The following is a 25,097-nucleotide window of genomic DNA, read 5'->3' on the forward strand; positions in this document are numbered from 1 at the left end:
AGGAAGTACTAAGCATTTTATTCCATGCTGCACGTCCGTATGGAGCCCTGATTTTGTAATTGTTGTTTTGGTGAAACAGCAGAATGACTTGGAGTCCTTGTAATCGCGAATGCCTGATGGAATGATGCTCGCTCTCCAGTGTATTTTGAAGACACTGAAGAGTATTTTGAGAACTGTATTAGCTTTTATGGATGGGCAGCTTTGTTGCCTCCAAATATGACATCTAATTCATTTAATTCAGTTTTAACAGTAAATGTTGTGGTGATGGGAGAATTCTGGATCATGGTAATGGAATCATTGTTTTGGGAAACAGTTCAACTTCAGCCTAACTCCACTTTATGTACAGTAACTCCATGGAAGAAAATGTAGGCCCAGTACCCTATGTGAGGAAATGAGAATTACATCGGTGAGTTCCTACAAACAATTCTGATGGGTTTTGGGATAAGGACAAGAAAGGGGAAAGTCAAACATTGCAAAGGAAGGAAACTGTTTTTACTTAGATATACCCTGTTGTGAAAAAACTCTTGGCCTCAAATATGGAAGAGCAGAAGGGACAACCCTGCATTGTTAGTTCTTCTGTGTGACTCTGTTCATCCCTTCTCCATCATATTTTAATTATTGTCCCGTCATTATACTCCTTGGTGTTCTATCTTTAGCTACCTGATAAGGAGTTTAACAACTTAAAGTTTACTGTTGTCCAGTAGTTCTGTTCTAATGACAGGTTGTGTCTTCCTTGAGTAGAATGTTGAGGTACTTATCAACCATCTATTCAAAGATATTTTCTTACTGTCTTCCTCCCAAATACATCTTGCTGTAAACCTTCAGGTAAACATACTTTCTACAGGGAAATCATTTAGACTTGTCTTACATGACTGAAATTATATTGGCAGGATTGATCAGTTGTACAGAGCAAGTCTGCATGTGTTTTGACTCAGGGCAGGACAAAATATGTAATTGTATTTTTATATTGAATATCCTTTGTAAGAGTATATTGTGCTTACAGAAAGCATTGCTGGAAGGTGAGAACAAGTAGTTGAAAAGGCAAAATACAGAGATATAGAAAGTAAACACACTCATTTGGTTGTAACTCTGGTTGGTTGAATCTCCTGTGTGATCTGTTAGATAATTTTGCTGCCATGGAAGGCTGCAGTCCAGCTTGTTAAAGCTGAAAATGTTTGACTTAGGTTATGTTTCTGGTGGATGCACAATTGGGAGAGAATCAGGAAAATAATTCCTATTTAAATTCATGTTTTCTCTGCCTTAGGGAGAGATTGACAATATGCCAAATAGCCATTTCTGTTCCCAGATAATGATGAGTGGAGCATCCTCTACGTGCTGTTTCTCAGATTCAAGTCAGCAATGGTACACATGATACAAACTGGCCTAAACGTGTTCCATGGTCCTGCCAGCTTCCATCTCTGTTATTTAGTGTTTTAACTTTTGGAGTAAGTCATGCTTTACGGTAAGGTGTAGTTACTCTAGTTGTGAAATGGCAGCTAGGTTTCATGGGTTTGCTTCCATCAGGAACCTGTGCTTCAACCTTTGTTTTCTTCATACAGATCTTTGTGAAGGACTTGACAATTCTACTTCCTTCCTCAAGTATTGTCTTAGTGGGCTGTTAGCAAAGCAGAAATTCTTGCTGTCTTGAAAAGTCTACACAAATGATGGTTGTCATGTTGAACATAACAGCGCTGAGTTCAAATCTCAGGTGTCTGTCTGAACATGGGTGAACCTATTTCCCTTTCTCCATTGATAAGTCTGTAAAAGTATGGAAATTCCAACAGGTCTGCACAATTTTTGAGTCTTAAAGTGTTAGGGAAGCCACGTGAACTGATGAACAAGTGTGTTTTCTAATACTTAATGTCTTGATAAAGCAAAAGCGATTTTCAATTGACTCATTTTTTAGCCTGAAGTTTTTATATGTCAGATTGTACTTCATGCAGAAGTATTCTGCGCTCAAAAGGATGTATTTTGCATTTGGCTTTGTGTGCAATGAACCTTGGACTTACACAGCCCAAAGTCCAAGTAATGTGTGCCCTAGTAAGTAAGGAGCTATTGATTTTAAAATCACTCATTACCATCATTTGGAACTCGTAGCGTTCTGAAAACCTGTCTCTGAAATGGATGCTGTTTGATTTCAGTTTGAGATGGGGCAGAAGTGGACTTTAAGTATTTTACCTATTGAAATTCAGCGTATCACAGGTAGCAGGGGCTGTTGTAGAGTGTGGTGTTTGAGTGTACTCAAAGCATCTGTGAAGAAACGCCTCTTGCTTGAGCTCAGACCTCTGCACAGGCTTGTAATGTGATGTCGCCTTTATTTGTCACTGGTAGCTGTAGCCTATACCCATTCTGTTGCTAAGTATTTCCAACACCTTCAGGATCAAAGAACTGCTGCCAAGAAGGCTTGTTATGAGAAATTTTGACCTACTTTTACAGTTGGGACCACTTTGCCTGCCGAAACCAGGTAGACTGTGAACAGAGCTTCAGTATGTCTTCAGTGAAGAGGTCCAGGCTGATGTTAAGAGAACCCTGCCATGGAAAAGCAAATAAAAAGCAATATAGCAAACAGAGGTTAAACTTCTTTTCCCTTCTTCTGGCCCCTTCTCTCAGGGATGCAAAGTGAGTTTGCTGGCGAAGAGGCGCAAGTTTGGTTCACTTGTGTGCACATGTTTGTTTTCCATCCTTTTCCTGCTGTTAGTTCTCAGTTCTGCAGCACTGGGGGGTGTGGAGAATCAATTTGCTTTCTGTGATTGCTTTAAACAAGTTCAGACTGCTCACGCCGTAAGATTATTGCAGGTGCCCTTCTCCTAACACGTAAATGGGGAGAAATAGCTACACATCTGATGTTTTCAAACCTACATTTTTGCTTTACAGGCTGTGATGGGGTTTTTCTTAATGTAGTATGTGACTGAAACGATATATTATTAAGCTGTATTTGTCAAGTAATAGAGATCAGTTTGTACATTTGGTTACCAAGCAGTCATGTTGCACTTCTCCTTCCCTTCCCTTTCTCCTCCCCCTTGCTTGTAAACCACAGAACTTTGTGAAACGTTGGCAATTTAGTATTCCCACTTCCAGTGTCTAAACTGAAGTGTAAACCTGGGTAGTTTATGCAATAAATGTGCAGTACATGAAAAGAAAATCATAGGTGGTTTTCACACCTTTAATCTGAACAATTGCAGACCTCTGCATAGGAAGAAGTGAGCATAAAACAGAAAATACCTGTGATTTCATTAGCTGGCTGTGACAGGACCCTGGATGCCTTATTTTTAGGTGCCTAATGTTGATCAGGTGAATTGATTCCGAGTTTTCTGAGCCCTGCTTTTGCAACATCATCCTTCAGTGTTTTAAGGAATGATAAAAGGAATTTGTTTGCTTTTGTCAGCAAAAATGAAAGACTCAGAGCCAGGTTTCATGAGGTACCCAGCTTAATGGGCTTCTGAATTCTTTATATTAATGAATTGAGACAAGAGTTGGACCTGGGGAGGGGAGAGGAGGAGTTATCTTTGAACCAAACACTTTCTATGATTAGATTCTCAAAAGCAGCCTTCTAATTTCTATTAAGCTATTGATTGTTTGCAAGGAAACTTGAAGGCAATGGGTTTTATTAATTTGACTGTATATTAAGCAGAAGGCTGAAGACAGCTTTACTGTTGACTCTTCAGCAGTATGGGGCCCCATCTTCAAAATGTGAGTGTTGAAATGGGAAAACTAAGCCAGTGCGCTTGCAGGTTCACTCAGTTTCTATCACTTTAGGACATTGATGGAGGGCTTCAGTACTACAGTGTGGGCTCTGTGGGTTGCATGTTTCATCACACCCTCATATCCCTGAGCAGGAGTGTGGTTGGCTTTTAATTGTAAGAACAGGTAATGTCTGAATTATATAGTAAATAATCATAGAATCATAGAGTGGTTTGGGTTGGAGGGGACTTAAAGCTCGTCTGGTTCCAACCCCCTGCCATGGCAGGGACACCTTTTACTTGATATAATAATAGTAAGAAAGATAAACAATAGTGAGTTGAGAGACAGTATTCAAAAGCTCTTGATACTTATGGAGACTATCTGTTGCTCAGAAAGTCACCACTGTGGTAGTTTGAATTCCTGTGTGGTGTTTAAATACTGTGGAGTTTGGAAGACACGGCTACATCATCACATTAGCAGTAAGAAGTCACATCCCTCAGAGCTGGAAAGTCACCAAAAGGGTAGTCTGGGATACACGAAAGATGTGGAGTTTGGAGGCTGTCCACTGGTGTTCTGCTCTCATTATCCTTGTCTTTGTCCAGAGCTTTAAATAAAAAGGTCACACCAATTTTAATTTTCCTCCTGTTTTGGATTATTAGTGGCACCGGAGCAGATCTTACCGTATCCAGTGCTTTAGGGACTAGATTCTGTACGAGACCAGTGGTCACAGCAGTTGACTAGGAAAGAAATAAGAAAGCAAGCTTGCTCAGACTTCTCTGTCTCTTAACTAGGTTTGTAGGTATGTTAAAGCCAACCTAGCAGCGTGTTTTGCAGCGCTTCCGATTCATGAATACTTAACCCCTGACACTGCCTTTGTTCAGAAGAATGTCTTGCAACTCGTGCTGTGTAATGATTTTATACCTAAAAGAGCGTTCAGAATCATTTTTTACCGTGAGCTTATTTTTAGTAACCCAGCGTTTAATGAAAAGCACGAAACAACGTAAGGCTTTTGCAGATCATTCCCTGTGTAGGAAAGATCCCATTTTAATGTGGATTTTCTGCCTTTTCTTCCTCTACCGTCTACTTTTTCCTTAACCAATGACAGGAAGATTCTTAAGGCTACTTTCTCTTTAAGGACATACTGCTTACATAAATAGCCCTTTACACCGTCTCCTCGTTTTATAATCCTAATTGTTTATCGGAAGATGGGAAATATTCCTTAGAAATGTGTTTTCCTGCTTGTGCATGCCTTGTTACTATTTCAATTATGCAGATTCTTGATGCTGTGGAAATTGGTGCCTGATGACGCCAAGGCAGCTGCACGTTGTTAGCATTGTAGGCTGTCAGATGATCATGTGGGATTCTTGCAGCATGCAACATTCAATAGGATTGAAAAAGGGCTTTTGATGCAAGGCATAGCTTTCAGAATATATTTGTGCCTTTTAGTTAGCTAATATAAAATCATAATTTATTCTCTTTAAATTTAAAATGCTGCCTCATTTTTCTTCTGGTTGGTTTCATTTTGGCTTCACTAGAAGATGCATCTGGTACATCCACGATTGAGGAGTTTTTTAATGATACTGTCGTTCAGTTCACTTACTTTTTTTCCTTTTAGAGTCCTAGCTAGCCAACAGATTACATGATCACATGTTCATTCAGTCATTCATATAGAACACAAACCACCATGCATGATTTCTTCTTCTTTCTTTTTCCTCTCTGCCTTTTTTATTCCCTTTAAGTTGCTTTGTCATGTTCTCTTTTATCATTCAGCTTAGTCTTTGTCTTTCCCTCGCTACTATTTGTTCTTTATTTTCCCATGCTTGGTTACTGCAATATTATTTGATTAACGGGCTGTGATGATGATGAACCTGCACACTGGAGGAGCAGCTACTACAGTGGTGATGAAGGGATGTAATAATGGTCGCTATCCTCGGAATTCTCTCTACAGTGACTGCATAATAGAAGAAAAGGCAGTGGTCCTGCAGAAAAAAGACAATGAAGGATTTGGATTTGTGCTCAGAGGGGCAAAAGGTATGTGCTTCTGTGTGTGTTTGTGTGTGTGTGTGTGTGTGATGTGCACTGGCATGAAGAAATTTATACATCTCGGAATATAAGCAGGAATTATTCTTGGTGCACTTGGTTGCTAGACAACAGGATTCTCTGTATGCTGTACTACTCAGACAGATTTTAGTGGCTTCTGTCTGAAGCAGTTTGCATTTTTACATAGGAGAAGCACTGTAGAATCGTTTGGGGGGGAGAAAGTTTTGTCTGTATTTTTATTGTGTTGGTACATGTACTATTTTGTCCTTAATCTGTTCCGTTGTGCAGTTTACCTAACTATGGGAAACCTGCTTTCCTTATAAAACCTGCTTCTTTATTTCAAATGTCAGTCTATTTAAATAGGTCTGCGAGTAGAAATAGACAAGAGAGTGATGTTTTGTTTAAAATAGGTGTGGATCTTCTGCAAGGTGACATTGGTGCAGTTTTAGTATGAAAATATGATCTTTTTTTATATCTTTAGAAGCTGCACGTATGTTGCATGGCCTGTAGTGTGCTCATTTTAAAAGCTGTTCATATGTTAAGCTGCATGTTACTTTTCTGTAGACTAAAACCTATAATAATGGCACTCTCAAGAGTTAAAAAAAGCATTCTATTTAATGCTTTGCTTTTTAACTTTCAGTCCAGTTTGCTCCTTTTGTATTTAAAAAACATACGTATGATGGTATGTCCCATCTCTTGCTCCCCCTCATTTTACATGGGTTCTCCCTTGCCTTGCTTGAGCATGAAAATTATTCCACATCTTCATTCTTGGGACATCATTTTTGCTTTCCCCTGTTCCCCCACCCCTAAACCATAGATTTTCAGTGTCGTAAAAGCTTCTCTAATTTTAGCTAAACAAACATGTTGGGAGTTGTGTTAGGAAAGGCACCTTTTAGCTAACCCACTGGCAGGAGTTGTCTGTGCATTGAGCAGAGGTTACTCCCTCTGTGTAAGCCCAGCAATTTTACCCAGATTTTCTCTGTAACAGTGAGGGCACCTCAGGTGAAAGACCCAAGGACTTTTCTGCTTGTGTGTGTACGTGACAGAGAGAAAGGGAGGGCTGTTACAGGGCCTGCTGTGCCTCCTTGCCTAAAAAGTGATTCCTTCTGTTATCTTCTTTGTAATATAACTCTAAATCTAGAAGAAAGAATCAGTTTGGTCTTTTGCATCCCTTCCCACCCACCCCATTCCCCCCTCCCCTAGTTTGGCCAGATGCTCTCTTCTGGCTATGGTACATCATTTATTTTCTGTTGGATGTTGCCAGAGTTACGAGCATTTTGCTAGGCATACAAAGGCTTACTTAAAGTAATCCTGAATATCTTGGAATACTCAGAATCCAGCTCTTGCCTCATACAGCTTGATTTGGTTTGTGTCAGTAAAGAAGCATGTCTTTTTCTCTCTGAATGGAAGACCTGTGGATTGCTATTGCAGAGAGATTGCACTTTATTCCCAGTATCTTGATATCCTCTGAGGCAGAGCCCTCTTACTTTGAGCACCCACCATTTTTTAACCATAAATTTCAATGGCCAGTAACAGGCCTTTACTCAAGTGGTATTTACAAGCACTCCATAACTTTCTTTTTTTAATGTGGTGTTTATTTTTAAAGCTGACACACCAATTGAAGAATTCACCCCAACTCCAGCCTTTCCTGCTTTGCAGTACTTGGAATCAGTGGATGAAGGGGGAGTAGCATGGCAAGCTGGCCTGAGAACTGGAGACTTTTTGATCGAGGTAGGAGATCCTGCAATTTGATTCTCAGTGTTCTGTTGGGGAAATAGTGATGTTCCCTTGGTTGGGAAAAAGTGTGTGATGCTTCTGAAGAGCAAGTGCAGTGGAGTGACACCAATAATGTACTTCACTTGATCTATATTAAAATCTCGTGCAGCATTTAGGAAAGCATTTAGAAAAGAACCATGTTCAGGTTGGCTGGGAATTTTCAATTTGTTCTTTTTGTTCTTTGGGAGCACACTATCAGAGACATTTGGGAGGTTTTATTCTTCTTTGCATGATAGATTTCAGTATTTATTGTAGGCTATCAGTTCTGTGGTTTTGCAGTCACCAAAATAGATGACTTTTTATGCAACTGTTTCTGCAATCAGAAATATCAGTGGTCTAGTGCTGGTTTGAAACCATGGAGAATAAAGCAAATCACTTTGGCTTGAAATGAGATATTTCCAACAGTGCACTATAAATACAATCATACAAAAAATAAGCAATGGATGTTATTGCAGTAGAAATTACTTTATAAAAAGAGTATATTTAAATACTCTCTTCAGTCACACCACAAATGTCTTCACGTTTTCTGTTTTGGAGGATTTTGGGTTGGTATTTTGGATTTTGGTGCAATAGTTGGTGCTCCGCTTTAGTGTTACTGGGCAGTTTGCAACAAAATCAGGATTTGCAATTTACTTCCTCTTCCCTCCACAACCTTCTCATGACCAGCAAAGTGATGCTGTGATTCTGTGGAACTGTCTATTTGAAAATAGGTCCTTCAGGAGGGATCAACCAAATCTTGTCTCTAAGAGCTTTTGATTTGATTTTAGTTTTTCTCCTTCAGGTGCACATGTGCTTTGTTAAAGTGTTTACTGGTGCCACAACATTTATTTCTGCAGAGGTGGCCTTTACATTTGGGAGAGGATGTAATATGCAGCTTTTATTTGTTGTGTGCATTCAACTCCCATGGTGACTGAATTTAAATAGTTACACAGCTTCTTCATATTGTGACAAGTGAAAGAACAGCCTTTGCAGACTTCTCATGTAAATGGAGGTGCATTTTTAGCTGGGTCTTCTAAGTACATTTTTCTTACTGTTTCTTAAGAATAAGCATTTAGCAAACTTCAGCAATAGCTTACAAATGGTGCTGCTATGGACTCTGTGCAGGGATGCTTTCAAACTACGGTTATTGGTGTTAGGTGAGGGGTTTACACAATGCTTTATTTTTAGAAGTTGATTTCTTGTTAGGCTTTTCATCAATAGGAAGTATGAATAGTCTGTACTGGCTGATTTTGCAGATGGATTTGATGGTGAATAATGTGTAATTTAATGGAGAGGATTACAGGATGGTAACTACGTGTATGGATTTTTTAAAGATCTCTAAAGGGATGCAAGGGGTCCGGGTAACTGATTTGGCACAAAGCTGTGCTGCTTTTCTGGCAAATGAAAGAAGAATTATAATTAATTGTATAGACGATTTACTCCAAGCCTTAGCTTAGAAGAGTAGTTAAACATGCCCATGTGTTGCTGAATGAAGACATTAGTCCATATTCTACACAGTCCAGCATATTTGTAATGAACTCCGAAAGAAACAGTTGTTAAATGCAAATCAAATCCATTTTTGTGTCATTTATGTTCATGAAGGTTATTTTGTTCCGAATTTTGCAACCGTTTTAAGAGGATATCGTGATCCTGAGGGGTCACAACTTTGCTGTGGTTGAAGACTTTATGTTGGAGAAAGGCAGGGGTTTTCTGGTTTATGAACTACATGTGCAGTACAAGACCGGCTATCAAAAGCCATCTTAGAAGATATTTACTCTGATGCAAAAGATACTAGTGCTCAAATAGAAATGAGTGGTTCACCTGCACTTGCAGGAATGCCAAGCTACTTTATTTCTTGTGTGGAACCAAGGAGAGTTAAATGTACTACACGCTGTAGTGAGTGGTTGTCACAACTGGTGGAGTTAGTCTGTCTTACTGTGAAATGATTTCTCCCATGACTCTGAAGTTTCTGCTGCTGTGTGTAAGTGCCACCTCAACCATTTGTAAGTAATACAATGCATTTATCATAAATGTCACATGAATAATAAAAGAGTTAATGGGCAACTAGGATCCTAATTAGTCCCATTTGTAACACTTGAGGCAAGCATTAGGCTTTAGGGAAGTGAGAAACCAGTTTGGCAGAGGGCAGAATGCAAGGCAGAGCAGATGTCTTGCTCGTGCTTGAGGAGGTTTGGTGGCTTGGGGGCATGGAGATACAGGGAACCTCACTGTGGAAAGATGGGTTTGACAGGAAGATAGAGCTTTTCTTTGGAAGCAGGATTGATCACGAGGGTAGCTGAAGAGAAGGCATCATTTTTTATGTGTAATTATGGTCTCTGGATCTTCTGAAGGGGGTAAGATTTCACTGTCAGCTACTGAGCAGACTGAAGTAGTTGAATGTTGCAGATGACGTGTTGAGCAGAACAAATAAAAGATCAATGCAGGAAAGGAAGAAAAGTTGTTGTCTTGAGCAGGTGAACAGAGTGGATGTGAGCTGGAACAGGGTCGGCATTGTATCATTTGACTGAGGTTTTATCAAGCTTGCACTGATTTGTCCTACCCCTACAATTAATTTTAACATGAGATTTCAGAGATTACTGTTAAACGTGCCCCTGGAAACAGCATTCACAGACTCCTCATAGACATTTCTGACAACACGTGTTTTTTCTTCTTGCTTCAAACTCAGTCATATTTTTTGTGGTAAGAGTTGCAATGTGTGTTGTGGCTTTTCTGGACAGAACACTGGAAAAATGTATGGAAAAGCGCATGAGTAGTTTTAGAGGTGAAACACAGATGTCATTGAATGGGGGGTTTCTTAAGCAATTCAGTGGTTGCTAATTCATATGATTTTTCTTCACTTTGTTCAACAGAGATGGACTATGGTTATGATTTGGTTGTTAGATCTCAAGAGATGGTATAGCTCACCTTAGGTGCTGTTTTTCACTGTTTTAGTTGATGTTTACTTGAATCTTGGTATCTGCCCAATTAAAAAGGCAGATAAAAGTAAAGCAACGCATTAGGGCAAGTCCTACCCAACCTGAAACTTTCAGTTTCCAGTAGAAGGGGATTTTAAAATCTACAACTATCATTAATGTAACACCAGTTCTGAAGCCATTGGAGGTGGTTGGTAATTTGTCAGAGTGACTGGATATCTATAGTACAATGTTTGAGTTGGAAACTGCTTAATCAGAACAAATCGAACCAGGCACTGATTTGATTTGTTACTTGAGATATTTGCAAGAAAGAAATGTAGTAGCTCTGACTCTAAATCTCTTATATATGAAGAATCTTTATGTGCCTGACCCTCTGTCACCTTTGTTTAGGAGTAGGAGTTGAGCTAATAGAAGCATAAACAGAGGGACCACCAAATGCTAATATTCAGGAGTGCTGCCTTCAGACAGGATGTAAGGAATTCGTTAAGTTGGGGTTGTTTCCTATTGACATTTCCTTTGATGACCTATTCCAGTATAACCATGTTTGGATAAAGAGATCCTTTAAAGTGGAACAGGTTTTTTAACTCAGAATAGTCTTTGGTTTGGTTTAGTATAGTAGGATATAGACTCAGAAATTATAACCCGGTGGATTATTAACTATTTATTATTGTTATGAGCGTGTTCTATGATGTGGTACATGGGGAGTTTTCATCTGCCACAGGGCATATCTCATACCAAACAATAATGTTATAATATCAATACTTAGAGAGTGAAACTAATTCTGCAATATTTTACCAGAATAATGCATTTTTGCTCTAAATGAGGCATTGCAGTTTGCATTATTGAGCCATAAAACCCCTTATTTTTCCAGATAAATGGAAATGTTATTGTTTTCAGAATAGCATGGCTGCTTATTTACATGTCAGTTGGAATGTAAGCTAGATAAAACCAGTGTATTACCCATTAATAAACAAAGCAAGGCACAATTCAAGGTCTGATTTGAGGATTAAACCCAGAGGTGGTAATAGAAGAAACCTCGTCATTTTGGTGCAGAACAGTTCAGTTGGTACTTGTACTAAAACATGCAAAGTGGTCTGCAGAATAGCTGCCTCTCTTTCTTTATCCACAAAAGCTTGTAGAATTTACTACTACAAACATTCCTTTAAGTAGTGATAGGTGGAAAACAGACATCACTTTATTACAGCATTGTTTTATCATTGTGATATCACTGTCCTCTGGCTGTATGTAGGAAGTAGCGATAAGCTTTTAGGGAGACATTTAAACTAATTGGAATGAGGTTGTTTTAAACAAATACACACATACACACAGGTAACTTTAGATTCATATTTTGCAATAGGTTAGACTTTATTATTTTTATTCCAGTAAATAACTTTCTACAGACTTTAAAACTGATTTGCAAAGCGAGTTCTTAACTTTATTGTTGTAACTTCGACTATAGTCATTAGGAATATTTTTGGCAAGCACAGCAATGTTACGTCTTACATTTGTATTCAATGGCTGGATGAATTAGTGGCTTTACAAAGCCATCTGTTACTGATTTAAATCCTTTTAAGAAAAGAGAAAACTTCCCATCCTTAGATAATTTTCATTAATTACCCTGTAACTGGGTTTTCTCCTATTTCTAGTGTGAGGTTCTCTAGCTTCTGCCACCACGTATAAATCTAAATCATGTTTCTTTCAGGCAGCTACATGGGGACCAGGATATTTTTTCTCTCTTGCAGATAAACTGAGGCTTTGTTAGTGTCTTTGTACTAACGTGGATTATCACATTTGTTGCCAATTTGGCTCCTGCCCATGCGTTGAGCTTCCCCTTTCGCGTGTCCAGCAGGAGAACGGCCGGGCTCAATGCAGCACGCTCTGAGCCCAGCTGTTCCTAGACAGCATTGAGTTTAGGTTTGGCTCAACTGAAACTGAACCAACAATACTCTTGCCTGTTTTGAATGATGAGAGACTTACCAAAACTGCCACCGTACTGCAGTGTTCCAGCACGTGTCTATATAAATATATTTAATATATACTGAAAGTTTCTATGTGCGTGTATGTACGTGGTTATTGTCAGGGTAGCAGGTCTGCCTGTGACCTGCGAGTCTGAGGTACTTCCACACCTACAGTGGGCACCAGTATTTTTCAATCTATTTAATTGATACCTAGTTTGATTCAAGCAAGCGTTAGAGGAAAAAGGTGATTTTATTTACCACTTGGCCATCATCCTCTTGGTGGCATCTGTAAGTGATGTCTATTGAGCACAAGTGTACCCCTGGCTTCTTAAAATGACAGTTGTCAAAGTCCAAAGGAAACTTTCTTCCTGTTTTGGTTTTGAAGTTCTTCTGCTTAAGCGTAACTACAGATGTATTAGAGAAATGAGGCTTGTGGTGGGACACTCTTCTGGAAGTGGGACACTCTTCTGGAAGTGGGACACTCTTCTGGAAGTGGGACACTCTGGTGTATCTGCACGGTCTCTGACCAAAGGGATTAACTTTTCACTTGATGGAAAAGTATTTTGCTTTCTTTCCACTTAAACTCAGTGAGTGAAGATTTGGGTGTGGGATTTTTTTCTTCCTAATTTGTGTTTTTAGTGGATGATGGCAGCTGAATGAAATTATTGTGCCTTCACACTGCTTTGGATCTGCACAAAGGCGCTGTAGGAAAATGACAACTATTTTGGATTGTTCTTTTTATCTGTTTAAATGCAGGCTCTAAGCCGGAGGAAGTGAGGGGATTCCAAATGTGCTCAGTATGATCATAAAAAAGATGGACCAATCTTGTTTAGTTCTAAAAATACATTAATAAGACTGTTACCTTTTCGGCATAGATGGAAACAGGCAGGCAAAAAAGAACTTGGTTCTTACAAGAGCTCAGTTATTCCCACCTAAGCAAGTAATATGCTTTAAAATAAGACTGAAAAGCAGACAAAAATGAAATCACTTTGCTGTTGTCAGACACAAAACCAGGCTGTGAGCAAAATGGGAAGTGTTTGCCTTTAGTCTTGATTCAATGTGAGTTGTCTACAGAGCTTGTAATCCCAAGGTGCAGGAGAAAATGGTTATTTATCTGATTTCCCAGAACTGTAACAAGTACCTGTTTGATACTGAGCACTGATTTACATGCTCCTTCGAGAGGAGGATAGGGAAGGAATTTGGAGGTGATGGCAGCAGCAGTCGGGATTAGCTCTGTGTCCATGCAGTTCTCCAGTATCAGTTTTATGGCATTCTGACCTAGGTGCTACAGTGGGTTTGCACATATTTCTGTGCTGAGGGATTCTGACGAAGCTCATGGGGCTGTGTGTGGAGTGTGGGGCTATCCATAGGGACCTTTTTGACTTCTTATGAATATGAAAACCAGTATTTCCCTGTCTTCCTACTACAAAATCCTCTAAAAACAGCAAATGTGTTTAAACTAAGCTGCTTATTATAAACAGCCAGTTCTTGGCCACCTAGAAGCTATCCAGTGGCATCCAGCCATCTTGGCTATCCAGTGTTTCATGTAGAGCAGAGCCATGGATAGTCTTCACTCTCACAGAAGTCTGTCCTCTGTTCAAAGGATACAAGGTAATACAACTCTTCCATTTCTAGCTGTTAGGTATTGAGCTTAGGTATTAAGTAAATGCTGGTTTTAAGGTATAGTTTGGAGATTTCCAGAAGACATTATATTAAAATTAATTTCTCTGAAGCCTGTTAGCTTTTTTTAGTCTCTTGATACTATGGAAACCTGCTTGCTGGAATGGAGCTATATGAAAAGCAGTACTTGTGCCTGGTATTTTGGGGGAGAAAACACAATTTCTTTTAATTGTGGGATGTTGCTACAAACCTGCAAAATTACAGGTGAAGGGAAGAGTTGTTAGAAATGGTGGAGAGTTAACTGCCAAATTCCTGTTGTTGAGTGCTGCAGTAGAACTAATTTAATACCTGGAATTTTTCTTCTTCCTTTTTTCGGGGAGGTGTAAGCAACTTACAAGCAGGAGCAATACTCTAACATGGAGTTGCATATGTGTGTACCTAGGTTTTAATTTCTCTATCACCAGTTTTCTTTTGCTGATTCTGAGATTTTCAATGAATTTGGGTGATGCTGAAAAGCTGAACTCACCTTCTGGTTGTGCTTTATGAACCACAGGCCTGTCCACAGGTTAAAAGGAAAGTTGCTTGACAACTGGCGATCACCTTCCTCTCCCTTCCTACCTGTTCCTCCTCCACACCCAAAATTTCTTGGGTTTTGAATAAATAGCTTCATTTGTGGTCAAACACTATGCAAACACATCTTTGCTATCATCTCCAAATCTGAAAAGGCAAATGAACAGCTTTACAACTAGGCGTGTATTCCACTCATTTAGTTTTCTTGGCAGGCTTTCCTGAAAATCATCACCTTTTAACCCATGCTGTGGAATGGGATTCCTGAAGTGGTTTAGGTGGTTCAGAGGCATTAGATAAATCGCTTCATGGGGTTTACAGGACAGGCTTCCCACTGCTTTGTGTGGGTGCTGGGAACTGCAGAATCACTCCTGATGCAGGGAAATTCTGAACTTCTGAACCTGCTCTAGCTGAAGCTCTGCATTTCTTTAATTCTTATTTCTTTTGCATTCAGTTTCTAGTATGCGTCCTCTACAGGAGAGTGGCTGTGGGTTCACATTTAATCTACTTACTGAAAAAAGCAGAAGGCTTCCTTCCCTGTTCTTTTTCTATAACTGTAGATGCAAGGAAAAATCACAGACTTCTACCTAATTCGGGTCCTTACACAACATTAGGGTATGCACAAACAGTACAGGGGTCTATAATAGAAAATAAAGGTGATCATAAACAGGACACACAAGGCAACATAGATTGACAAATGATCTGGTGAAAAGCTTGCTGAATTTAATAGATGGGAACATTCAGTGTTGGAGGTATCACAGTAAAACAGGTGCTCATCCCACTCAGATGCTGCTGTGCTCCTCTAAAGTTACTGTTCAGCTTATGCAGGAGACCAGGGCGGGAGAAGGTGATGACAGAAGGTGGCTTTCCAAGGAATCCCTGCCTTGTTTTGTTCTGCTGCATTCGAAGCAATTCCTATGCCATGTGACTGTGGGACTCAGCAAATTTATCTAAAGAAGGAAATTGAAGTATACTTTAAATCAATCAGATTAGAAATAACATTTTATATCCTATTGTAAGACTGATACGAATCTATTCAGAGAGGCTTGTATGTAACAATAGAGAATAATAAACCTTTATCTCTACTACTTCATTTTTGCTTCATATATTCTGGCAGTAATTTAGGGAGCTGGATTTCTTCTTCTCCTCATCCTGTGGTACAAAGTTTTCACTTGTTAAAAAAACCAATGTTATCTCTCCATAGTGAGACTTTTTGCCTGGGAGTTTTCAATAGAGGAACTCCTGGAGAGTCTTCATGGCAAGTGGCAACTCTTCTCTTGTGGGGTGCTGGATGGATGGACTTGAAGGTCTTTGAAGGCTTTGCTGACCAGAGCACTGAAAATTGTCTTAGCAAATACATCAAATGGTTAATGGAGTTTTTCAAGAATGAGTAAATGGGTGATAGGGTAAAAGCAGGGAGCTAAATGTATCTTTATTTGCTGTTGAAGAGAAAATTTAAAAGCATGTAAGTACATAAAGAAGAAGTCATGGAAGAGTTTATTTACAACCTGGAGCAAAATGGGTTGATTCTGGACAAATACCATGGTTGTTTAGGTACTTACTGGAATAAAGAAGAGAGTTAAGAGATAATCATGAAAATCCTGGGCAGAGTAAGTCCATGCAGAGGTAAACTTCACCATTAAATACCCGTGATTTAGGAGTTTAATAGTTGCTGAAGAATTACCATGAAAGATGGCAGAAAAGCCTTTTTAGAAAGACTGCTTGGACTCGCACTCATTTCATAGAACAAAATGTTGTAACCTTGCATGTATTTGATGCCAGCCCACATGCTAAAATAGGTGAGGGAATGTGAAGCTCATGCTTTGTACTCCCTAAGGCAGGTCCTCAAGGCAGGAACCAAAGTCCTGCCCTAACCATGTTCTATTTTCTTTTAAAGAAATATAAGCTGTATAATCAAAGAATCCTTTTGTTTTTCTAATTCACAATATAAATCTCTCTAGTATTTTTGTTGCAATTGTATCTTTTAGAAGTGTTCTTCGAACAACTGCTGTTGTTTTTAGTGGACTCAACCTGTGCCTTTTCAGCACTAGATAGGTTTGTGTGAGGCTACAGTCATTGTTGGCAGACTTGGAAGTTGTTCACAGTGCATTTGATATATTTATTTACACTGAGGGTTATTATGACTCACTTTAACTGCTAAATTGAAGAGAGGACTGTTTTTGAATGACCAGCAAAACATTTATTGTAAGCCTTTCTGAAAGTCTCTGGTCTGTTTTTTATATCTAAATATGCCTTATTGACTGTGCCTATTATGGAGCTGGCTTTGACAAAAACCATACAGATTGCAAATTGATTTTAAGATGTGTTTTGACTGTGAGTAGCTATTTGGTTCCCATAATTCCCTGTGTAATTTTAGAATCTGATTGAGATATTTCAATAGAAAATCAAGCATCCACCTAACAAATTGGTTGTTATTCAGAGTTGGGAATGAGGGAGACACCTATTTTCAAGGGTCAAAGACAAGGATTATTCATCCCCAAGTCTCATTTTTTTGCAATTTTACTTCCATTTCTTGTCCCTGTCCCTTGCAAACCTCTTCAGAAGTGCTGTTCAGTTCCTTAGGCCTTCTGCTGCTGGCTTACGGTGTGGGCCCACCTCTGCGTGCTTGAAGTTGTCCCGTTGGGTCTCCCAAAGGTGTACTGCTGTGATCTGTTGTGCTTACACAGCATATGAATTGTGGTAGTTTTCTCTAGATAGGTCTTGTTCCACCTGTAATAGTGTTAGAACCTCAGTATTGAGACAATGCTTCTCTTTGGCAGCTCTGAGATAAAGAAATGCCCGTGTCTTACCTGGTAGCCAATAATACAAAATGGGCTACTGCTGCCATTTTACGACCTGCAGCACAAGATCCTTACAAAATGGTCGGGATACCTTGCAGTATAAGAAGGATGTGGACCTGTTACACCAAGTCAAGAGGAGGCCATGAGCACCTCTCCTATGAGGACAGGCTGAGAGACTTTGATTTATTCAACCCGGAGAAGAGAAGGCACCGGGGAGACCTTAGAGCTGCTTCCAGTGCCTAAAGGGGCTACAAGAAAGCTGGAGAGGGGCTTTGGACAAGGGCCTGTAGGGACAGGACAAGGGGAATGGCTCTAACCAGACAGAGGGGAGATTGAGATGAGCTCTTAGGCAGTTTTTCCTTGTGAAGGTGCTGAGGTGCTGGCACAGGGTGCCCAGAGAAGCTGTGGCTGCCCCATCCCTGGCAGTGTTCAAGGCCAGGTTGGACACAGGGGCTTGGAGCAACCTGCTCTAGTGGAAGGTGTCCCTGCCCATGGCAGGGGGTTGGAACTGGAGCACCTTTAAGGTCCCTTCCAACCCAAACCATCATGATTCTATGATTTTAGAGTTCTGTGTAACAGAGTTCCAGCTTTCTGTGTTGAGTATAATTACCTTACCCAAGTGTTCGTGTTTGGTTTACTGGAAGTGGAAGCATGGGATGCAAAGCTTTCCCATGATGGGTAAACACTCTCTGATCACAGAGGATCCAGCTACGTGTGGGAGCTGGATCTTCTATGAACTCTTCAAATGCGCCTAATCTTGTACCTTAAATCTTGTAATTTAGGTACTGACTTATTTTTTTCTTCTGCAAGGGAGATTGGAATGAAAACGAGAGTAATTCCCTATAGATCAGGATGCATTAATGCTAATGGTGACTGTCACTGGAATAGAACGGCTGTTTGGATAGATATTTCCATCTCTGTTTGTCTGGTTGGTAAGTTCATGTGTTTAGCAGTAGAAAACAGGAAGGGTCTGGAACATAAAGAACATGAACTGGTACAATATGTTACACTGCTGTAAAACTCATCAAGAATACCTTTTGCAAACAAGAATGTTGTTGGCTTTCTATCATTACAGAGCAATTTTTAATGAGTGAAATGCTTCCTTCATAACCCGTATCTAATTGCCAGATTACTATTTAAACATCAGCTTGCCTCTCTGTTTATGAAGAAATATTTGATATTTTAAGTGGGTTTATATACTCTGGTTTGCTGCTTTTACTGTACAAATGCATGCCATTAATCCAATTTAATGGTTTTTCTGGTTTTTTTCTAAAGACCTTTTGTTGCAGTGAGGTGGAACAGTTGTTGCATTTTGATTTTGTTTACTGATGATCTTATATGCAAAACCGATGCTGCTGTGAGCAATTATCCACCAGAGAGTGTTCAACACAGTAACTCACAATAAACACCCGATCGGTGACATGGTGACAGTTTTTGGTGGCTGCATGATCCCATCCTAAATATTGACTTTCAAATGGCTGTCATTGTGCAAATCCAGGGTTTAGAAAATGCTGTTTATTTACAGGAGGGAGGTATATAAAGCTAGATAAAGGAAAATACTAGAATTAAGGTGAACCCACTTGCAGGGCTACCACTTCTGTAGCTTAGTCAGCAGAACAGAATCGGAGCGTGGTTTTTGCTCACTTTCTCACAGTAAAAGGTGTTATATACTTGAGTTTAAACTGTTGTAGAAGCCAGCCTGAGTTTAACCAGCTGATGTATAAGCAGGTGAAGGAAATTTGTGCTGTGATTCAACCAACATGATGCGTATTCACACATGGCTCTGCTTTAGGAAACAGTGATTGGAAAAGAGAGGTAGTAAACTTCAATCCTTAGCTGTCACTTCCTGAGTTAATATAGTCTTACTTAGGAAAGGTGTGTAACTGCAGTTAAACTCCACAGGGTAACTGAGATTTAGGTTGTTTAAACATTTGCTAATGCAGGGTGGGGTTTGGGGTTGATTTATTATTTTTTCACTAAAATACAGAGCAGTTGCATCTCACAGTCAGTTTGCCCCATCACTGTATTGCTTAGGTTACTATTTAAGGTACAGAGAGTGAGTTAATGTGCAGGAGCAGCTTTGTTTAAAATGTCTGGCCTGTCACAGAATCATAGAATCAGCCAGGTTGGAAAAGACCTTTAAGATCATCAAGTGCAGCCATTACCTCAGGGCTGCCAAGACCCACTAACCCATGACACTGAGGGCCTCATCTACACGGTGTGTGAACACTTGCAGGGCTGGTGGCTCCAGCCCTGCCCTGGGCAGCCTGTTCCAATGCCTGAGCACCCTCTGGGGAAGGAATTGTTCCCCATCTCCATCTAAACCTCCCCTGGTGCAGCTTGAGGCTGTTTCCTCTTGTCCCATCCCTTGTTCCTTGGGAGCAGAGACCAGCCCCCTCCTGGCTCCATCCTCCTGTCAGGCAGTTGCAGAGAGCGAGAAGGTCCCCCCTGAGCCTCCTCTTCTCCAGACTGAACCCCACCAGGTCCCTCAGCCATTCCTCATCACACTTGTGCTCCAGGCCCTGCACCAGCTATGGTGCCCTTCTCTGGCCTCGCTCCAGCACCTCAATGTCTCTCTTGCAGTGAGGGGCCCAGAACTGAAGAATACAGCCAGAATATTCTTTCCAAATCGATGAATACAGTTTGGATCTTACACACTTTTCCAGTAACTGAGGTGGGACTGTTTTTCACACTTTTGGAAAGCACTGAGTTATTAAAGAGGCCTGTTTGGGTGCCAGGAGTCACCTTCTGCTCATTCCCAGTGCCACCAGCTTTTAAACTTCTAATTCTTGCATCTTCGTACTTTGTGTTCATAATTTTGTCATTAAAGTCCCCAGATTTTTTCTGTCATTACCTTATGAAAATGTTACTCATTTAAAAAGAAAACCTCTGATTTTCATCTTTAAATATTTTTGTTATAAACCTAAGGAAAAAAATACATAGATATCTGGGTCTCAACATTTTATTTCAATCTCATAACTGTCTTTTGTCAAATCTTGGGTTTGTTGGGCTCTGTCAAAAGAGAGCAATTTATATGGTACTTAACCTAATGCTGAACCATGTTTCTATTTTGAGCTGATACTGAGCAATGGCTCAGTATTATGCTTTATTTTTCTCAGACACACTTTTGAGCCTGTTAGTGGCTAATTCTCATATTGGCTGCCTTGGCAGCTGTGGGGCATTTCTGTCCTTAAAAGGTCTTGATGGAAAACATCAATGGTTTGATGGGGTTTTCTTTTTTGTGTAGGGTTTGTTTTTTCTTTCTATATTTAAATCAGTTTTGTAGATCTGGAACAATTTCTTGCCCCCTCTGACTTTGATTTCTAGTCCGTAGGGTTCTGACTAGAGAATCACTGCCTGCCATAAAACATGCCATGTTTGCACAGCGACTTCTTTTATTGTTCTGTAATATCATCTTTGGAAGAAGTGGCTTCTTTGAATTATTATTTTAATTAATTTTGATTCACTTTGATGATTGTTCTCTCCAGTGCATGCAGAGAACTGCCTCACAACAAAGTGTGCTCCAAAAGCTGCCTCATTACAATTACAGACATGAAAATATTACCTATCGGGTCCTGATGCTGCTCGTTGCAACCAGAGTGAGATGCTTTGAAGGTTTATCATGTCTCCAGCATGCTGCTATAAATATTGGAGGAACTAACTTCAAACCCCAACTTTCTCTATCGTTGTCAGAAGGTTCCTTTCTGTCTGGTCTTTGGTATCCTAAAGATAAAATGGGATATTTAGTCTGCTTCACCTGCAGAGTTGGGTGTTTGCTTTATGAGCGGCAACATGGTCTAGTGTGAGATGTTGGGGGGTTGGAACTAGATGATCTTAATTAAGGTCCTTTCCAACCCAAACCATTTTGTAATTCTATGAGGAATTTGCATACATCAGCAGGGGTCACTAAAACCTAAGGTGGGCTCAATAAACCTATTACCAATGGATCCCCCTGGTCCCTGCGAGCCCGTTCTGTTCCTAGCCCAAGAAGGGTTTGATTTTATTAGGTGCCTTCAATATATATAATCTGTATTTATGAGGTTTTATAAGATGCAGCGATGTCTTACTGCTCTCTACTCATCTTCCATAAATTAAACTTCAAGTGTTGTACTCTGATTTTGAGTGGGATCCACCAAGGGATGAACTACTGTCAGAAAGGCAAGAGACCAAAAATAGCTAAAATGTAACCTCAGGATACTTCTTCACTTTTTGTCAGTCTTTTTGCTAAAGAGAAAGAAAACAATCAGGAAAAAAACCCCACAAACTTCTAAGTGTAATCCCCAAAATTGAAAGAACTGGAAAGAGAACAAGAAATTTGGGGAATACCGATTACAATTTCATGTTTTCAGTGTACTGAGACATTTGGATCCGATGGTTTAAAGGACTGTGATTTATTTTGTGATGCAGAATAAAGTTTCGAGGTATAAATCTGAGGATTAACTTTCTATTTGCAAATTAGCAGCATGACTGAATGGCTCTGTTGGGTTTTTAGGATATTAGGGGTAGATGAAGAAGGAAAGGTATGCTTAGGTCTGGAATTACAGAAACTAATTTAAAATGTAGCATTTACTAAAGGCAGGTAATGTAGAAAATTCGTATTCACTTGTTTCAAGAAAGAATAAATACCAAAGAAAGGCTGCTTGGGACTTCAAGAAGTTTTTGGTAGGTGTGTTTTGAATCAGCCTGCAAAGAGCTTCCAAGTCGAAATAAAACAGGTAATTTCTCTTCAAAACATAAACCTGTGGCTTCAGAGACAAGATTTCTCTCTTAAGGATTCCAGACTGCAGCTGGGCTTTAAGTGAGGGCCTCTTGTTCCAGATTAGGGACAAAAATGCTCAGAAGACGCTTCAGGCAAGCACAGAAGTTGGGCTGGATAAATTCAGTCCGTGTGTTTCTGCATGAATACTAATAGGAAGCCAGTGGCAGTACATGTTTTGGAAAACTAACCATTGGAAAATTGTCAGATTTATGGCTGTATATCAAAGCTCTGAATCACTCAAGGATTATCAACAGGAAAATGTATAATAAGGCTTGTAACACACTGTTTATATGTGGAAAAGAACATAAAAACAGCACTTCCTAATTTTTATTATCTAAATACCTTTGAAGGATTTCTCATAAAGATAAAAACATTGATTGTGTCTGTAGAATCCACTCTCACCCTCCCATGTCTTGTCATCTTACTCTTAATGCCAACTTGTACCATCTGATTCTTCTATCAGTTACTATAGATAACCCTGTAGTTCAAGGAGAGATACCAAGTTATGTACCGAAGCTTATTGTCAAAATGAGGGTGCAGAACGTAAATTCAGGGAGCTGGTAGTAAAATATGAGAGTCCAACTACACAGTCCCACTGCCTGTGAGAAGGGCTGTCACGTTCCTCAGGCGTTCGAGGTTCCCAGAGACGTGCAGTCCAGATAGATCCCTTTTCTCTCAGCATTACTAATACTAGTGGTAGCATGAGCTGGATGTATCTGCTTCAGCTACCATATGTATCCATCTCTTCAGGCTGTTCATGTTTTATGGCAGGATGCCGGGATTTTTCTGAGTAATGCCAAGTGGTGGGGAATAATAACAACAACATTAACCCCTTTGTATCTTAGCCAACCATGAGTAGGATTTTGTGGAGCAGAGCATGCTTTGCAGCCTCCCCTGCTCACCCCTTCTCCTCCTCTGTGCTCCTCAAAATGTGGAGATGAGCGTGTTAGGAAGCCTGAATAGAGAGGTGGGTATGGATGAACTTTCTAAGGAGGTGACAGTGTAAAAAAGGAAGATGCTATGATATTCTCCTTCTACATATTTTTCCATCAATTTGAAAAGATAATGTGTGATTCTTTCTTTTCCCTGTTCTCTTTCACTGTCAAGGTCAAATATGAATGGCAACCACTGTGTTAATGCTGACAGTCTTTCTCCATCCTTGTCTCTCTTCTAGAAGTGAAAGGTTTGCAGTAGCAATATAATAGAGCACTGCAGGCTTTTCCTTGCGTGAACCAACCTACTTTCTCCATGGAGTGATTTCCAGATCATCAGAGATCACTACTCCTATGCTGAGAGCTGGTGGCTAGGGATGGTTGAGTTATGGTAGTAGTATTAAAATGCTGACAGCATGTCACTGCCTTAGGGATAAGACAAGTGTATTTTGATAAAGGCAGGAGAAAGAAAGGGTATCAGGAATAAACAGGGAAATGAACACACATAAAAAATGGTTGTGGGCTTGAATTTCCAGGAAAAAAAACCCCAGAAGACCACAAACACATTGATTGTACTCACACTGCTAATGTGCTGATCAGCTCTATCACATTATGAGTCTTCATCAGAGATTCTTTGAGATCTCTCCACAGGCCCAGCCAACTTGGGCAGAGATCCTTTGCTGCTTTTCTTTGCTAAGGTTAGTGCCTTCCTCCTATGCCTGCCTTCTTCCCCCTTTTACTGGAAGATGTCAATTTTATGCTGAGCTGCCACTGACTGTATTCAGTGTGGGACAGGAAGGTACATGTTGTGGTCATGCTGCAACCGCACACTGCATGTTCCCCATCAGCCCAGCACACTGCACGTCCTCAGAGTTGGGAATGAGCTTCCCTGGGCTTCCTGCCTGGAGCAAACAATAGCACTTCACCAGCTCTCGAGTCGCCACTAATTGAGGCAGTGTAATTATCAAATGCTTGGACTCATTCCTCATCTGAAATAAAACAGCTGTGTTATAATGTTATGATCAAATCCTTTCACTGTTATATGACCTAATAAATGAGCGGTTGGGAATCATGCATTTGTGACTCAGAGTCTGTCACTAAAATACACTAATTCCATCAATGGTCTTTTGGATAAATTTCTCTGAATGGGTACTGGTTTCCTTTGCCTGAAAAGGAACACGGCTCTTTCAGTCTAAGTGGTCTCTGGTCTATAGAAGAGTAATGAAGAAACTAGAAAATGAAATAGTTCTGTAAAGAATTGGCTTCACAGGGGATCTACTGCCTCATCAATTTAGTGAGAGATGTAGGCCAGCTCCTGAGGCCTCTCAAAATGGTCCTGGGTTGCTGCCCAAGGAGCTGTCTGGATACACTTTATGTAGCTTGATCACTCTGGAGGAAGTGTAATACACCATTTTGCAGACTACCCCTCGCTACAACAAGCTTAAGGGTGAAAAATTCAGCAATTCCATTCTTGCTAAGCAAAAGAATAACACCTGGTTCACAAAATTATAGTTAGTTTGAACTACAAGCAGTAAAACATTCTTCTGAATTCAACTAAACTTCAATAATACTGTTCAAGTGTTTCCATTTGCATGGGGAACTGGAAATGTATCATCCTTCCATACAGGCTGGCCTGTCTTAGGCACCTTTCAGAACAACAGAGATCTGCCCACTTTTTCCTCTCTTTCCAGGTTTTTATCTATTAGGAATGCAGCACAAAAAGGCAGCACAGTTAAATGGCTTTGAAACAATGTCACTTAGAATGAGGAAGTCTTACTTCAAAATTGGAAATGTAAAGAAAGAAGAGAGAAAAGGAATGAAATCCTGCAGAATTAAGGTTGTAGTATGGCTCACCAAAATAGATCTTGAGGAAGAACTAGCTGAAGGCATAATATGTCATGGTAGGCTACTTCTTTCAAATGTAGCAGAAGCAGGAAAGTCTGCCAGAGGTCAGCAGACAGGAATGGTGATGGACCTTTACAAGGGAGCATGGAAATCTCGGTGAATTCTTAGCTGTGGAGTTAACTGTGGAGGAACATGGGATACAGCTG

The 25,097-nt window shown here is 40.0% G+C and overlaps 1 protein-coding gene across 6 annotated transcripts in view; it reads left to right on the forward strand.

Annotated features, from left to right (window-relative positions):
- SHANK2 (SH3 and multiple ankyrin repeat domains 2) overlaps positions 1-25,097 on the forward strand; it is a 351,561-nt gene that overhangs the window by 202,447 nt on the left and 124,017 nt on the right. For all 6 annotated transcript variants that reach the window (XM_030483283.1, XM_030483282.1, XM_030483285.1 and 3 more), the window contains 2 exons: positions 5,630-5,712; positions 7,328-7,452. In XM_030483283.1, the coding sequence (XP_030339143.1) occupies positions 5,630-5,712; positions 7,328-7,452 (208 nt within the window). The remainder of the gene's footprint in view (positions 1-5,629; positions 5,713-7,327; positions 7,453-25,097) is intronic.

The sequence above is a fragment of the Strigops habroptila genome, chromosome 4, assembly GCF_004027225.2.
Source record: "Strigops habroptila isolate Jane chromosome 4, bStrHab1.2.pri, whole genome shotgun sequence".
In the NCBI taxonomy this organism is placed as follows: domain Eukaryota; kingdom Metazoa; phylum Chordata; class Aves; order Psittaciformes; family Psittacidae; genus Strigops; species Strigops habroptila.